Below are 17732 nucleotides of genomic sequence, written 5' to 3'. Positions count from 1 at the left end.
GACCAGCGCTTCTACTTTCCGCACTTATGATTTAAGTTTATGATTTACGTTAAAGATTTTTAAGACTATTTATTTATACTTTTTGAGTGGTTTTTGAGAGGATGATACTCTTGCAATATTTGAAAAGATTATTTTTAGGTTTGGTTAAAGGTTTGACGATTTCATGTTTGGACATAGTTCCTTTGATTTTCAAATATTAGTTGGTTGATTTATTTTTAAATATTGTCAAATTATTTTATATAATTTGTTTAAGGGTTCGGCCGAATTATGAGAGTTGGAAAAAAAATAGGACGTTTTAAGATAACGAATAGCACACGTTTCACTAGGACTCTTTCCTGGCTGCTGTGCTCGAGTCCTAGCGTGGTTAGGACTCCTCTCCTGACCCAACCATGGCCCAGCCCAGCCCTGGTCGCGCCAAAGCCAAGCCATGCACCATGGTTCCCTCAAAACCGAAGCCCTTGACAAAATCGTGCATCCATTGTCCTAGCTTGTTCCAAATTCGTGTGCAGCCTATCGACGTGCATTCTAGGACCCTTAACTCGTGTAAAAATGTTCCATATTGATCCCTAAGCATGGCAGCCCCTTCGTGTAGACATATATCATGTTTTTGGAACAAAAATCACACTTTAAAACACATGGTTTGTATAAAAACGAAATACATAAAAAGGGATACTTGTTTTTTTTCATGAAAATCATATCAAATACATATTAGGATGTGATAGTTGAGAAAAGAAAGAATTATGGCGTGCTTTTGTGTATTTCACGCACGAAAATCCGTTGACGATACGAAGAACGACGAGGACTCTAGGCTGAATTTCCTCCACAAAACCGATGCTTTTCCCTCTTGTTGATGCGTGTGTGCATGTGTTTACAGAGAAGAAAGAGTCCTTGTGGTGTTAGAGGGTGAGGGAGGCGTGTATTTTAAAACAATGGGATAGTGTTTAGGCTTTTATATTTAATCAAAATACTTAATAATAGCTTAGGTTCAATAACATGATTAGTTAGGCCCATTATTGTATTAATAAAATATTTCGTTTAGTAAAGTTCGTGTAAGCACATCCCTTGGGAGAATAAGTCTATTCCATGATAGTAACACTTATCACAGACTTGTGCTAGGGTTGTGCTTTGACCATTGACTTATCTTCTCGATAAATGATAACCACTTGGAAAGTTCTTGGGAGGACAGTTTGGTATAATCATCATATGACTACCCATCTGCATGTTTGGACATCTCTATGCCCTTACCAAGAAACACGGTACACAATATCACAGATGCTAGTCTCGAGTTCAAGCGAACTTTATTCATGTTTTAGGCGGCTGAATCAATTAGAAACGAATTTAGATTATACAATGTTTACAAATGAGTTTCAGCATCGAATTACGATTCATTTGTATTAAAGTAAAATCAAAGTCTTTATCTATGTTGATCAAACAAGACATCTATTCTAACACTGCAAACTTGTGGAAATGGCAAGTTTTTTTTTGAGATCGCAAGGTAACATAATGATATCTACATACTCAATGAATCACCTTTGTTCAATAATGTCTTAGAACGAAACACATCGGATGTCTGTTGTATGTTAAATGTCACATAATATACACAATAATACTATTTAATTGATGGGATATATCAGGAATGATTTTTTTTTAAGATTTTTCCTTCCCTCGAGGATCCTAAGAGAAAGATGTTCAAGGAGAGGCATCTAACTTTAAAAAGGGATGTCGAGCATGAATTTGGAGTGCCCAAATCTTGTTGTGAAATGATAAAGAGATTCGGGACTATAATGGCGCACAAATAACTTGAAGGATATAATATATGCATATATTATTTTTCAAAACATGATTATTAAAGATGAAGTAGATGCCATAGTCCATTGGTGGGAATTATGAAGGAAATTCCCCCGTACAGATATTTCAAGGTATAATTTATTTTTTTTAATGAATTTAATGAAAATTTAAATTTATAACTCATATTTATTAAACTCGTTCAAACTCAATAAAATTTGATAAATTCCTGAATCAATATTTTAAAATATATATATATATATATATATTTTTTAATCTGGAAACCCGCTAATTTTTTGAAGGCCCACTTTTAAACTGTTTTTTAAAAGCCATCTCCTGTGACCAACAAGTCATATAATTTTGTCAAACAAATCATATTTTTTTTCCAAACACATTCTAATTTTTTTTTATTACCAGAGAAGAATTACAGATTTTCAAAAAATTCGGATTTGCTTAGGATTTCATAGGATTTCAACAAGTATATCCAAATATCATCAAATTTGATAAGATTTGGTGGGATTTGGATTTTAAAAACATAAAATTAACTTTTTTTAGAAATTGAAAGATTTCATTTAAATTTTACAAGTTTCTTATATTATTTACTGATTAATATAATAAAAATTATAGTAATTATCAAAATTTCTTTTTATGTTTAATAATTAATTTCATGTTAAAGTTTCAAATTGTTTGATAATTTTTTTATTATTATTTTATGTGCACTATGATTAATAAATAATAATTAATTTTTGAATTTAAAAATACAAATAACAAAGAAAAAATAATACTTTCTAAATTTTTTTTTAGTTACTTATATTTATATGATTTCTAAGAGTAGTTTAGTAAAATTTTGAAATTCCAAATTCGAATCTTTTATTCTCCGAACAAGAAATGGATTTGTAAATATCATTTTTTAAATTTTAAACCAAACACCAAATAAAATTTCAAATATTTGAATTTCCAAATCCAATTCTAAATCCCACAAAATACTCTTAAATTTTGGTTGCCAAACGTATGTGTGTGTTCAGGGGTAAAAGACGATGAAATCAATCTACTGGTAGAACGCCTTGTAACTGCGCAAAGGCACTTTTCTGTAGTTGGCCCGCAGAAGATCGAAGTACAGCGGTAACTGAGCGAATACGAAGAGCGTCACCGGCACAGAAGCAAATGCATATATTGGAACTACAGCAACCCTCAGCTTTTCCCTTAGAATGAAAGTATGGCCCGCGCAGAAACACACCAGGATGGCAGCTATGGAAGCGAACAAGGAAGTTAGCCCATTCAAGAGCTTTCCGGGAAGGTTTCCCTTGAAGTCGCGTTCTTGACACCGTGAACTGATGATTGCAAGAAAGAAAACAAGGGCGGTCACGGATAGGCAGAGGGCTATGAGCGAGGAGATTGAGAAAATGTCGAATGCTCTGTAGTCCGTGAGTACGGGACGCCCCGTTTTGTCATTTAGTCCACCGGGAACTGTGGCGGATGTGGCGAATGCAACGGTAGCTATCAATGCAGCGATGAATGAGCAGGATTCTGAAGTCTTGATGAGCCAATTGTTCCCTTCTTTCACCAGGTCTTTGTGTTTTTCAGTGAAGACTTGCCTAGGGGTGTCCCCGTCTATGTTGTGGTGAGCTAAGTAATGTGGGGGGATGGAGTGCTTCACATACTGAATCAGGGTATGTAAATGTTTGATACTTAATATCTACCAATGTCAATATGTTTTTGTAAATGATGTTCAAAGTATATGTACCTTGTACCATTTGATCTCCCATTGCATCTGCAGAGCAGCGCCAGGAATGCGCCACGGCGGAGATTGTCCCATCATTGCAGCAAGGTGCAGGATGCTATTTCCTCGATTATCCAGTTGATGGAACATGTCTTCTGTGGGCTTCATCTTCAACAGCAAGTTAAACACCGTTGTCTGCCTGTTTTCAGCTGCTAACAGCAACACATTCTTCCCGTTGGAATCGAGGTCGTGAATGGCCACGGGGCATGTGGTAAGGATTTTCTCTACCATTTCTGGTATTCCCATCTTTGCTGCTACTAACAATGGAGTTTCGGTACTCTTAACCACGTCTCTTATGTCATTTTTCACTGCATCAAATAAACAAACTTCTTTCAATTTTTTTCATAAGTTTTCAGTTCCATCCAAATTCGAAAGTATAATTTTAGTTAGGCAGGGATTGTCAAACGCTTAACTTTAAGGCAAAACTCTATTTGCTTTGTCACTGTGCTACGGTGAGGTCTATTAATATTTCCTACAGATAAATGTAAGATGGTTTTGTCTGTACTGAAAGATAAATACTTGGAGATGGTTTAGTCTATAGTGGCATGTTAAATTCGTGGGATAAATAGTTATACTGAATATTGCACTCATAGTTTCCAGGATGGATTGCGCTTGCAGATTTTGAAGTAACTTTTGGTTGCGATCTTGGATAAGAAGTCTCATATATCTGCCCACTTAAATTTCTTAAATCATGTATTACTTACATGGAAGTAGAAGTTTACCTGATTTAACTTGATTTCTTTCTTTCTCTGGATTGATTTGAATATCCTTTGAGGAATTTATTCCACCGCTAGTTTCAATACTTGATTGGGGAGCACCAAGTTCATCAGGTGGAGGCGGGCTTTCTGGGGGCCTAACTCGTCCTGAATAATGCGGTTCTAGTTTCTCCGCAGGTTTTTGCCCATTACTGTCATACTTGTATCGGTCATACTTGTATCTGGATTCAGAATCGATCATTATATCCATAATCTGAAGTGCGTGTGAGTATCTTAGTTTCTTCTGTTGAATCTTTTTTATCCTCCAAAAGCCTGCACTCAACAATAGGATTCACTTGAAAGTTATTGTTATCTGTCCTAGGAAAATTCACTCATTGGTTTCATATTATGAACCTAGAGTGAGAGAAAGGAGTAGAAGCGAAAGAAGATTTTCAAGAACAAAGATTGCAATTATATTTGTAGGGAAAGAAAAAGAAAATCATACTCACCGACTCCCAGAACACTTAAGATGACTTTAACTGCGAATTTAAAAAGCAAAATAGCAGTGGCATAATTGGCTGGAAAGTAACTTTGGAGTTTGCTCTTTTCCTCTGCTGATTTGATTGAAACTGGATGTACATTGAATAGGTCAGAAATTTTTTTAAAGCATGGATCCTAAAATCATAAATATGGACACACAGTTTAGTAATTCTGTTAGATAATGATATATTCCCATGATAACAATGCATCATGTCATAATTTTGGACACAACAAGAGATGATAATAAAATTTTATGTAGAATGATCCCAATTGAGGTGGTAGATGATATCTTTTCACTATATTAAGGCTTCAAATGATATAATAAAAACTACAAGAAACGAGAATGGTGTGCGTCTTTGTAGCTCATATCAATGGAAGAAATCCAGGGTAAAAAACTAGTGTGAAAGTGATAGTTCCCATATCAGGAATCCTTCGAATATAAGAGTGAACATGAGGATTGTATTCTAAAAAACTCTTTCTTATTGTGTAACTGGGTGTCATAGTGCGCTTCACTCTGAAAATCTAGTCAAAAGCAATGCAGTTTTTATGGTTTAAAGGAATTGAACTGATGGCAAGAATATATTGGTATGGTAACTTATGGATCAATGTGACAAGAGTACATACTTTGCGATTCATTTCTTGTTGTCCGTTGACGTTCTATGTCATTCGAACCGCCATGTTCCAGGTTGTCAGTATCTCTTCCAAGACTAGCTGAAGGGAGACTGACTTTTAGTTTCAGAAATCTTGAGATTTATAGAAAATAAGTTTGTTAACATACACAGCTCTGCACCTTTGTAACTCTTATAAATTGGGTTCCATAAAAATAGGAATATATCCACGCAGGTCTGGTAATTCTCCGGGTAATGGACACCACTTATGGGAGATAACACATTTTGTTCAGCCCCGGGGTTATATCTCTGCTGCTTCAGCTCATCAATAAAAATACCTTGATCAGAAACCATATTTTGTTTTAGCATATGATTCCACTCGGTAAAAATGTGCATGATATAATTTTTGAATACTTGATTTACTCAGTAAAAAGTCGGGAAGTTTTGCATGAAGTTGTGAGAAATACATACAGTGGTAAATAATTGAGTCATAGAGTCCAATATGACTGCTGCTTTTGAACACACTAGGCTTTTTGGCTAGCACGTGAATTGGCGATTCTCCATCGACATTCACAAAATCCACCAGCTTTGGGAAGTAGCTAATGATCTGGTAAGCTAGCCCTGTTGAAGAAAATAGATGAAAGTTTTCTCATATAGGATTTGGAGCTTAGCAAGACTGCATTGGGGAAATTTATCAAAGCTAGGAAGATACATAATAGGCTTTTCATTTGGTTGCACAGCTAAGAACTCAGTGAAATCATACCACTGTGAAACAATAGACTATATAAAAAGAGATGGTTCTTCTTACCAAAGTATGCTCCAGCAATAGCCGTGTGTAAAACAGTATTCCCATCATTGTTTCTTCTACAAAGCGATTCTTCTGATTCTTGATCTCTCTCTTTCTTGGCCTGCGATTCTTCTAATTCTAGATCTTTCTCTTTCTTGGCCTTGTAGATCTCGTAAAGGCAAATAAAAGCTTCTTTCTTTCCATGACAAGCTGCAACAAACAATGGAGTCTCACCCTTTGCATTTCGAATGGTGACGAGTTTTGGCTGCTGTGAAATAATGGATTCACATATAGCCACCCATCCAACTCTTGCTGCCAGATGGAGAGGTGTGTTTCCCTTGTCATTTTGCATAGACAGTACGTCAAATGCTTCGTTTTTGGATATCGAATCCAACATTTTCTTGACAAAGTTTGCAGAAAGACCAGCACGCCCTGGATGGTAATTTGAGATGACTACATGCAAAGCTGTGTCTTCAGATTTAGTGAGCTTAGCTTTCTGAGCCCAGGAATTTGTGATGTAAAATGAAACCATATCTTTCCATTGCTTTCGCATGGTAAGTTTAAAGAAATGATTCAGTGAAGCATCATCTTCATTCATATGTTGCGCATTCATGTTTGATTTATCTGATGATATATGGCAGTTTATGTCATCGATATATATAGGTGGTAAAAGGGTAAGCTGTTGCTTAAAAAACAGAGGGGGCCAAGGGTACAAACAAATTGAGTTGGTTCACTGTTTCAAAAAATATTTGATTTATATTCAAAATTATCGAATTCGATCCGAACATAAATAAAAAAATAAAAAAAATCCAACATTGGCTCCAAAATTAGAGGAAAAGAGTGAATTAAATAACATGGATACTTGGGCAACTTAATCACTCAAAGTCAATGGACTCTTTTTTATAGAATACGTTAGATAAAATAATCATTGTAGGACACAACTTAGGTCTCTTTTTAGCCATATTTAATTTTCGATTATTAGGTTATTCTATGTATGTTGTCCGAATACTCAAGCAATCACTTAAAGTTTCATCACTTTGGTCCATTACAAGGTAGGAATTGATGTCTTCCCAACAAATATTAAGTTGGTTTTCTTCTACTTCTTTGTGTTTTTTATTATTCCGCGACGTTATTTTTCTGTGCGCTTTCGGTAAACTTCCAGGCTAATGAAATAGCTTGCAAATCGCGCTAGTCAGATAAATTGTATTGGACATATCCAGTTCGACATTTTACCGAGAAAATGTTGGAAAAAGAAATCGAACTTTCATCATTATTCAATTGATCATTTACTACACAAGGCCGGACACGCCCTCAGGGTCTCGTCATCAATATTTTCCTAGAAATATTTTTGATCTCGCTTGTTTGCAGTTTGCCAAAAAGATCAATCGGTCAATGATTTTACAAGTTTTTTTTATTCATCCCTAAAGAATTATCAATAGAAAAAAAAAAGCCGTGTACTTCCGTAAACAAGGTATACACAGTTGTTTTATTTTTTTCATATTGTTCGGGACCATAATTTTTTGGTCCTTTTAATTAGTTTCTAATAATTAATTAATATAAGTGGCCAAAAGAGTTAAATTACTATCATATCGTTTTACAAGTCAAAATATCTTATCCGATTCAGACTCATACTTTTTTTAAAAAATTTATTTGAAAAATATTATTTTTCACTTCAAATATGGATCAGATCGATCTATCTAACGGATATAAATCTGTGATATCGTCTCACATGAAACCTACTTAAAAACATTTATGTGATATGAAAGTCAGTTGTAAATAAATATCTACAATATTATTAAAAGTTAGGAGTCGAGTTGATTTTCTCTTGAGGCAGTAATATGGAGGAAGTTTGTGCATGTCTAGCAAAGGTAAGACTCGGACAATGGGGTGCAAATTTTCAAACAAAATTTAAATATATTTCATATTATCTTATATATATTTAATTCTTTGATAAAATTATGCAAAAAAACTCATGTGAAATGTCGTACATTTTAATTTGAGTGAGTATCATGTGAGACCGTCTCACGGATCATAATCTGTGAGACGAGTCAACCCTATTCATATTCACAATAAAAAGTAATACTCTTAACATAAAAAGTAATATTTTTTCATGGGTGACCCATTTAAAAGATCCGTCTCACAAATACGACCCGTGAGACCGTCTCACACAAGTTTTTGCCTTTTAATTTTGTGACGGATCTCCGATACGACCAATAAAAATATTATTTGTTATGTCTAAATTATAATTTTTAAATGCAAAAGTATCAACAAATATTCATTTTTTATTTAATTTTTTTAATAATTTAATCTATAACAATTTTCGCATTAAACCCACAAATATTTTATATTTATGTTATGAAAATTATTATGTAACTTATGTTGATTTGAGTTGAAAATATTATTTTTCACTGCAGATATGGACCGGTTCACGGATATACAACTATGATACTATCGCACATGACACCTATTATAATAGTTTAAGAATGAGTAAAAACTATTTTGACACATGAACTATTAATAAATTAATACATGAACTATTTAAAATAGTATGATTGGTATATGATTCAAGAGTATACTTTTCAAAAATCCCTAAAAGCAAATTAAAATGTTTTTCCAGTCCCCATGTCAGAATAAATTGGTTTTAACTCCCTGACCCATTATAATATATGTTTAAGGTCCCTAATTCGCATGAAGTTACGTTGTTGCCCTTGTTATTTTTCTAAAACCCTTAAACACCCTCTTGTATTTGTTAAAAGCTTGTTGACATTACTCCTCGTGAGTCCCAACGTCTCCCAAACTCTATCTACTTCATGCGACTGTGAATCGGAGGAAAGCTCTCGGCAGAAAAATTGAACGACAGAGAGACAAAATGGGTAAAAAAATTGAGTACAAGAATCCGAAGAAAAGTATAGAACCAAAGGAGAGAAGAACGAGTAAATCACCACAAAAAAGATAGTGAAGAAAGTTGTCAAAGAGAAAAACAGAGAACGTGGAAATCAAATTTGTATATTTCTGTATGTTTTAAATTGAACCCTCTTTTTATGATGTTGCTATTTTGTTTCGTAATAGTTTTCTTGTTTGGACAGTGAATGCTCTAAATTTTTTCCCATTGATTAGAAACATTTATCCCCAATTTCTAAGGTTTTTTTTTTTCATGTGGTTATCAAGTTGGTTCTTTAGTTATATTGCATGATTTCTGAAGATTATAGATGAAGTTTATAAATCAGGTGAAAAAGTGTTGGCTTTATGAACCAATTATCCCTAATTACCACGTTTTTTTATGCTAATAGTAATATGATTCATACTTGATTGACTCTCTTTATTTGTATTTATATTTAGCCTAGATTCATTGTAAAAAAAATTCACGTTATGATATATAAATAAATAAATATATATATATATATATATATATATATATATATATATATATATATATATATATATTTATATACATCAGATGTAGATGTCTTATCTTTTTCTCATTTTCTAATGTAGAGTTTGCTGTTAAGAAGAATATTGTTGAATATGGTAATGAGCAGAAGAATGAAAATGAATTATGTTCAAAACTACTTTCACGTTGTGAAAGGAATATGTGATTCCTAATTTAATTGAGATTGAGTTTTCGATTTTGCACTTCTAGACTAAATTTGATAGATTGATTCTCCTAGACACAGTGAATCCTATTATTAGGAATTATTTACTTGAATAGGAAAATTATCTATAAGATATAATGCATTTGTTTTGAAATAGAGTTTGATTCCTATTAAACTCTAGTTCCCTTATTTATAGGAAAAAACATCCTTGGTGATCTAGGTCAAAGAATTACCCTATATAAAGTGGGACAAAGATTAAAGAGAGTGGTGCGACAAGGAGAGAAAGACGACGACGGCGGCTGGAACGTTGCTAGAGTTATTTCAGTATGGAAGAGCTGGTGTCAAACATATGACTGTGCTGCTGTTTAGTGTTGACAAACCTCAAGAGCAAACACTGACTCAGAGTGTTGTTTGAAGGGTGTCTTTCGGTTCTGTGATTGAGAAATAAGTTTTGATTATTTATGCATCTAGGATTTACTTTGACTTTTGATGCAATTTAATTCCTTGAATAGTCAAGGAATTTAGTTTTTGTTTTATCTCACTAGTCCTGATTTTGGTGTAAACAATTTACATATTTGTCTAGTGAATTTTGTGCCATGAGGCATCGCACAAGTATCAATACTTGTGCATAATTTTCATCTGAGTGTTCTTATATTAGAGTTCTATTTGTTTGATAAATAATTAATTTCCGCTGCTGTGTTGTGAGCAGTGTTGTCAATACCGCCCACAACACCGAATTCTGACAAACAAGTTTTCAAATCTATTTATTTCCTGTACGTTTATTCGCACAAAACATAACACGTTGTTCTCCCCATTTCTTTAAATCTGTGATGATAAAATCGAAGCCTGTCTTAGGTGAGCAGCAAATTGGTCGGATAAAAGATACGCCGTTTGCCAAATGGATTGATATCCATGTCCTTGCAATAAGTAGTTCGAGAATTGATTATTATTTTTTCAATAGATTTCAGTTTGATTCTTGTTCGTTAGTTGTTGGTGAAGATATCTCAATACCTTTTATTTCAGCGGATTTCTCTCTTATTCTCGGGCTGCATCATGTTGGACAACATGTTGATTTGGACCTGAAAGTGGATTCCAATTTTTTGTCTCGTCAATTTGAAGGAAAAGTGACTAATGCCAAACGTGTAGATATTTTTTAAAAAAAACTAATTTCGCTTGCTGCGAGTGATGATAACAGTGAAGTCAATGATTTTGTTCGATTTTTTATCTTGTTTGTTTTCAACTGCATAATATTCTCAACTTGTAATTATTCAACCCCTAGTTTTATTTTCCCTTATCTCGATGACCTTTCGACTTTTTTCGAGTATGCTTGGGGAGATGCTGCCTTCCGATTTTTGTGCCGAGGTTTACGTGACGTCGGAAGTAAAACTTATTTAGACGAAAGCAATGTTGGTTTAATGGTTAGTATTGTGTTTTATTTTTATTAAAAAAATTTTGTTGTCAATAATTTTCAGATTTTCTTATTTGTTCTGTGTTTTTGGTAAACAGTCGCCCGGGCCTGGTCACTGCGACCCCCTTTGTGAGAGGGCACCCCTTCTCCCGAAGTTATGAGGCTATATGAGAGGGTTCCATTATTAGGAGTGTGCATTGGTTTACATGTTTTCCCTCGGTTGTTTCAATGGGTGGAAAGCAAGATTCCATTGAATTTTGTTGAAGCTGAATCACTCTTGAATTCCATAGATTCAACCCAAGTTGGTCTTATTTCATCCGAGTTCATTTTAAGTAATCTCGCTTTGTAAATAAAATGGATGAAATGACAGAAATTGTTTTTTTTTTTGTTTTTTTTTTTGTACTAGTGAACATGTTCTACCAATTGAACCATTTTCTAAGGAGACGGAGTTGTTGGACATAAATCATGCAATTAAGCTGGAAAATGGTAGATCTGAAGTGAGAATATTTGTAAAAATTTTAAAAAAAATAGATGGATGAACTGAAAACATTGAAAAGGAAATGTATTGAATTAGAGCGAGAAAGTATTTTACATGTAGCCAGAAGATCATTGGTTTCTAAGAAGAATGATGAGATTATTGATTTACAGTTGGAGGATGTTGAGCAGAGTGATAAAGCATTGGATGTTGACTCTACGCATAATGTATGCATGGATGAACTGAAGATGTTAAAGAGCAGATGTGTTGAATTAGAGGGAGAAAATATTTTGCTTGTATCCAAAAGAGAATATGTTTTTGAGAAGAATGGTGAGATTATTGAGGAAAAGTTGGAGGAGGCTAGGCAGATTGATAAAGAATGGGCTGTTGAGTCTGCAAAAAATGTAGATGATAATTTTGGTGATGATGTTGAAGTCATGGTGAGGAATGTTGTTGCTGATTTGCATAAAGAAAACCACGACCGAGGACACCTGATTCTAGGAATGTTTCAGGTAATAAAGAGAATAACGAAGTGAAAAGAACTGATTCTGGAAATCCTTCAGCTGATAATATTACAATTGGACCTAATGCAAATTTGATGGTGCATAATGTTGGTGTTGATTTCGAGAGAGAAAACAACAAAGTATTAGGCCCTTAATTTGAAACCGCTTCATCTGATGAAAACAATTATGTGTTTGGTCCAAATAGCGGGAGTGAAACATATGACGATGATGAGAATGATGATGGCAGTGGCATTGGTATTCAGAAGTGCCGAAGATCACAAATTTTCAATCTTCAATTGTAGATACCGTGAGGAATAGGGGTGATCGTGTGAAAAAGAAAAAATCTACGAGTTTGTGACTCCACCCAGCTCTACACCAAAACGGAAGAGGCATTCCAAAAAACTGGTTTGTCGATCAATGGTGCACAATTTAATTCTTGAATAGTTACTTTTATCTAAATATATGTTCATTTTCTTATTTACACCACTGCTAATCTTTTTTGCATCTTATATTAAAAATATATTGCAACATAGAAAAATTATATCCAAGATGTTGATGAGAGAAGTAGTCCTCTTAAGACTTGAATGTTGGAATTCAAATGTAGAAGCGATTTTTGTGGGAGTGAAGAAATTTCTGTAGAACAGAGGAATTTGTTGACAAAATTTCTGAATAGGGAAGAATTGAAGTATGTATATCTTTGAAATTTTAATTTTGTTCATAATATTTTTTTCTCAATGTTTGTAATGAATTTTGTTTTCTATTCTTGTAGTGTTACAATTTGGATGGATGAACATATTTGTTTAACTGGACCTTTGTTTTGTGACTTCTCGTTTGGTGAGCTTGTCAATGGCATTATGATAAACGTGTACATGAGAATAATGCAAAAGAAAATTATGGATTATGGATTTGAGACTTACTGTATGGACACGTTGGTACATGTGCGTTTGAAATTGAATTCTTGTTCAACTTATTGTATTATGGACTATGAGTATATTTTTTGGTGAATTTGTAGAAGGAAGTGCTTGAAAAGTTGATACGATACGGTAAAAGGAGACATACAAGCAAGACAGAGTATGGAAATTTCATTGGTAGGCTGACATCCGCGACGCGAGAGAAGTTGCATGAACTAAACGAAGACCTTTTTAGAAGATGCAAGTATATCATTTTCCAATTAATGACAGATTTCATTGGTATTTTCTAGTTTCCAAAACATCTGAAGGGAAATTCCTACTTTTCAATTCGCTTCACAATACCTTTTCAGTTGGGACAGCTAAAGTTACGGTAAGTCTGACCATATTATATTCCAACAATAGTGATGATTCCAGTGTCAATCAATTTTATTTATTGCAGGCACGCTTTTTGAGTGGTTGAGTGTCACATATATCAAGATTCACCATAGGCAGTGATGAGGTTTTGAGACAACGATGCCGTCAACAAGGTACATCTCCAGATTGTGGCGTTTATGCATGCATGTGGATAGAGTGTCTCTGTTATGATACTGAAGAAATTTTGGCATATAAACAAGATGTGAAGATGGACACTTATTGAGCCCGTGTTGCCGCCACTATAATTTCTGATGGTAATGGACTATTGAAAAATACATTTGTTTAGTACAGAAGAGGATAAAACCAGGTTCTCTTTTGTGTTAATGTGAGGTTTTGTGTTGTTGCATCTTTTGTACTGATGACAAACATATGATGGTGAAAAGATAATAATTTTTGGAACGATTATTTTCCATTAAAAAAATTAGTAATCCAAAGACTACGTCGACGTCCATGCGTGCATGTACTAGTTGTGCACCCATTTCCTCACTTTCTAAAATATTGGCACAAAGAAACACAAATACAGTACACTTTGTATATTATGGAGCACCTCAATAACCAATTCGTGGTATCATTTGCAAAAGATTGAGCACCTTGTACACCACGTCGACGTCCATGCGCATGTATAGTTGTGCACCCATTTCCTCACTTTCTAAAATATTGGTACACAGAAAAACAAATACAGTACACTCTGTATATTATGGAGTACCTCAATAACCAATTCGTGGTATCATTTGCAAAAGATGGAGCACCTTGTACACCACGTCGACGTCCATGCATTCATGTACTAGTTGTGCACCCATTTCTTCACTTTCTAAAATATTGGTACAAAGAAACACAAATACAGTACACTCTGTATATTATGGAGTACCTCAATAACCAATTCGTGGTATAATTTGCAAAAGATTGAGTACCTTGTACACTATGTCGATGTCCATGCATGCATGTACTAGTTGTGCACCCATTTCCTCGCTTTCTAAAATATTGGTACAAAGAAACACAAATACAGTACACTTTGTATATTATGGAGCACCTCAATAACCAATTCGTGGCATCATTTGCAAAAGATTGAGCACCTTGTACACTACTCGTTAAGTATAATGAATCAATATTTATGTAACATGAATCATTATGTTTATTGTGAATGAATGTTAGACAACATGAATAAACATTTATGTATCATGAATCGATGTGTTTATTATGAATCAATATTGTGTAACATGAATCCTTAATATGTAACATGAATCCATATGTTTATAATGAATCAATTTTAGGTAACATGAATCAATATGTTTATTGTGAGTGAATGTTAGATAACATGAATCAGCATTTATGTAACATGATTCGATATGTTTGATGGGAATGAATGTTGGGTTACGTAAAATCCAAATTACGGGACAATAAGACCTTTAGGAAGCACCACAATGACTATTATCTAGTGCTAAATTATAAAAATGGAGCACCACTCACGATTACTATGTCTACAAGCTTTCTATGTGCTATTTGTGCACCATATCTATATTTGTAAAAAAAATGGTACATAAAATCTAAATTACAGGACAATAAGAACTTTATGAAGCACCACAGTGACTATTATCTAGTACAAAATTATAAAAATGGAGCACCACTCACGATTACTATGTCTACAAGCTTTCTATGTACTTAGTTTGCACCATATCTATATTTGTAAAACAAAGGTACATAAAATCCAAATTACAGGACAATAAGAGCTTTATGAAGCACCACAGTGACTATTATCTAGTACTAAATTATAAAAATGGAGCACCACTCACGATTACTATGTCTACAAGCTTTCTATGTGCTAAGTGCACCACATCTATATTTGTAAAAAAAAAAGTACATAAAATCCAAATTACAGGACAATAAGACCTTTATGAAGCACCACGGTGGTTATTTTATAGTACTAAAGTATAAAAATGGAACACCATTCATGATTACTATGTCTACAAGTTTTCTATGTGCTATGTGTGCACCATATCTATATTTGTAAAAAAAAAGGTACATAAATTCCAAATTACAGGATAATAAGACCTTTATGAAGCACCACAGTGGCTATTATCTAGTACTAAATTATAAAAATGGAGCACCATTCACAATGGCATAATTACACATTTCACCCTAGTAAAAAAAACAAAAATATCACCTTCATTCTAGTATTTCGTCAGTGACAACAGTTATACACAACTTTAACTCACAAAATTTTATTCTGAAAAGTTTAGAACATAGACCACAACATTAATTTTTGGTTCGTTTCCTTCTCAACTATCTTCACTTCACTTCTCATCCTTCTGTAAGAAGACACGACCTCCATTGTTGCTGAATGGAGTTCAAGGATGCACTTGAATGCCAATGTGGCTATGGAAAAATTAATTTACGAGAAACCGGTCCACGAGCTACCCGTCCGAGAAAGTATTACTACATTTGTCCTCGAGAGCTACCCTCCTTATCGGTTTTACTGGTGTGATTAATACTACAGCCAAGTACTTGAAGAAAATACATCAAAATCCAACATCAGTACACCTAAGAAAACAACTTTCAGCTACTCAAAATCTGCCTCTTCTGCGACACATGGTTTGCCACCACATGATGATAACGTTCTCTCTGATAAGAACGACAACATGACCATCAATATGGCAGGAATTTGTTGTTGTTTCGGTTGTACATGTTTTTTAATTTCGAGTTTGCTCATATATATATATATATATATATATATATATATATGTATATATATATGATACCAGATTCATTCAATTTTGTGCTACATTTTTTTTCCTCATATGACATAATCGGCCACAATGAATACAAACCAAAAAATGGAAAACAAACCATCAATCACATGTAAAAAGTGTTCAGAACACAATAACAAATGAAATATTATAGGAGCATCCAAATTCCAACGTCAAGAAATATTTGTACCAGAAGTTTTCCCATTGTGTACCATATGGATATAAATATAATAATAGATTTAGCCAATTTTGTGCTACATTTTTTTCCCCATGTGATATAAGCGTCCACAATGAATACCAACCAAAAAATGGACAACAAATCCTCAACCACATGTACCAGAAGGTGTTCAAAACACAATAACAAATGAAATATTATAGGAGCATCCAAATTCCAATGTCATGAAATATTTGTACTAGAAGTTTTCCCATTATGTACCATATCGATATATATATATGAGACTAGATTCAGCCAATTTTGTGCTATATTTTTTCCCATGTGATATAATCGGCCACAATGAATACATACCAGAAAATGGACGACAAACCCTCAACCACATGTACCAAAAGGTGTCCAGAAAGACATACACCAATGACAGAAAAATAATTCTGAAATACTATAGCATCATACCAGTGGCACAAAATCATTCTGAAACTAAACAACAAATTGTATACATTACAAAGACAACACATGAAATGTTAAACAGAATCCAAATTCAAAAAATCATATAACACCTAACAACTCAACACCAACAATATGTAAAAACACAATAATCAACTCAAGGTTACATCGCCAATGCTGCCACTGGAACGGGTGTGTCTCCTCGTGTGCACGTCCAAAATTGAATCCGCTGTTGTCCTTTCTCTGTAGAAATTAGCAAAATTGTATCAACTGCAAGAAAATAACAAATGAAAATGAAATTGAAAATGGTCAATGAAAAAAGAGCAAATTTCTACAAGCACCATTCTAAATAACCAAAAAGACAAAATAAGCTAGTTTATAGCTTCTTCGGTTGTGTCCTCGTACACGAAACGATTACATTTTGACAGACGTGATTGAATATGGGATGGTATTCTTTGAGTCCTTCTACGACCTGGCTGACTACGCATATCAGGAGCATTGATTACATATCTTTCATCTCTATTAAACTCATACATGTCAAATGTCGGTATGAGATTAATAATGCCCTTGTATGTTTGACGATACATAGCAGTTTTGAAAAATTTATCATAACGGCGTATACCAACATTGACTTCGATTCTATGGCAGCACAAGCATGTTTGCAAGGGAGCATATGGATCTGCCAGGATCTGCATGAACAAGTCCATTCATTCAAATCGACAGCACATGTTTTATCACCATCAACTACTTCAAACTTCCAACCACATGAACGGTGCACTCTCAAGGTGCGAGATTCAATGTATGTGCTCATAACATCCTTCTCCTTTGTTGGGCTTAATTCTTTCACCATGCTAATGTTTATTCGCTTCG

At 34.0% G+C, this 17732-nt stretch overlaps 1 protein-coding gene across 2 annotated transcripts; it reads right to left on the bottom strand.

Moving 5' to 3' along the window:
- Nucleotides 1-2784: 2784 nt before the first annotated feature.
- On the bottom strand, nt 2785-6909 carry LOC140833012 (uncharacterized). 2 transcript variants are annotated; one of them, XM_073197372.1, is made up of 8 exons: nt 6217-6909; nt 5880-6029; nt 5591-5746; nt 5425-5511; nt 4770-4889; nt 4288-4593; nt 3530-3891; nt 2785-3445 (listed from the first exon to the last, which is right to left on the bottom strand). In XM_073197372.1, the coding sequence occupies exons 1-8, from the start codon at nt 6806-6808 to the stop codon at nt 2834-2836; spliced, it is 2385 nt and encodes a 794-aa protein (XP_073053473.1). In that variant the 5' UTR covers nt 6809-6909; the 3' UTR covers nt 2785-2833. The 2 variants fall into 2 exon arrangements, with proteins under 2 accessions (XP_073053473.1, XP_073053474.1); XM_073197373.1 differs by having other exon boundaries at nt 3530-3873; nt 6217-6908.
- Between the last annotated feature and the right edge of the window lie 10823 nt (nt 6910-17732).

Source organism: Primulina eburnea, chromosome 5, assembly GCF_022965805.1.
Source record: "Primulina eburnea isolate SZY01 chromosome 5, ASM2296580v1, whole genome shotgun sequence".
NCBI lineage: Eukaryota > Viridiplantae > Streptophyta > Magnoliopsida > Lamiales > Gesneriaceae > Primulina > Primulina eburnea.
This window is presented reverse-complemented; position numbering and strand designations above follow the sequence as displayed.

Coding starts and splice junctions, on each gene's coding strand:
- LOC140833012 (XM_073197372.1), bottom strand. CDS start 6,808: ATGAATGCGCAACATATGAATGAAGATGATGCTTCACTGAATCATTTC. Junction 5,512..5,590: donor AATTTATAAGAGTTACAAAG/GTGCAGAGCTGT, acceptor GTCTCCCTTCAG/CTAGTCTTGGAAGAGATACT. Junction 3,892..4,287: donor AAGAAATCAAGTTAAATCAG/GTAAACTTCTAC, acceptor AATTGAAAGAAG/TTTGTTTATTTGATGCAGTG.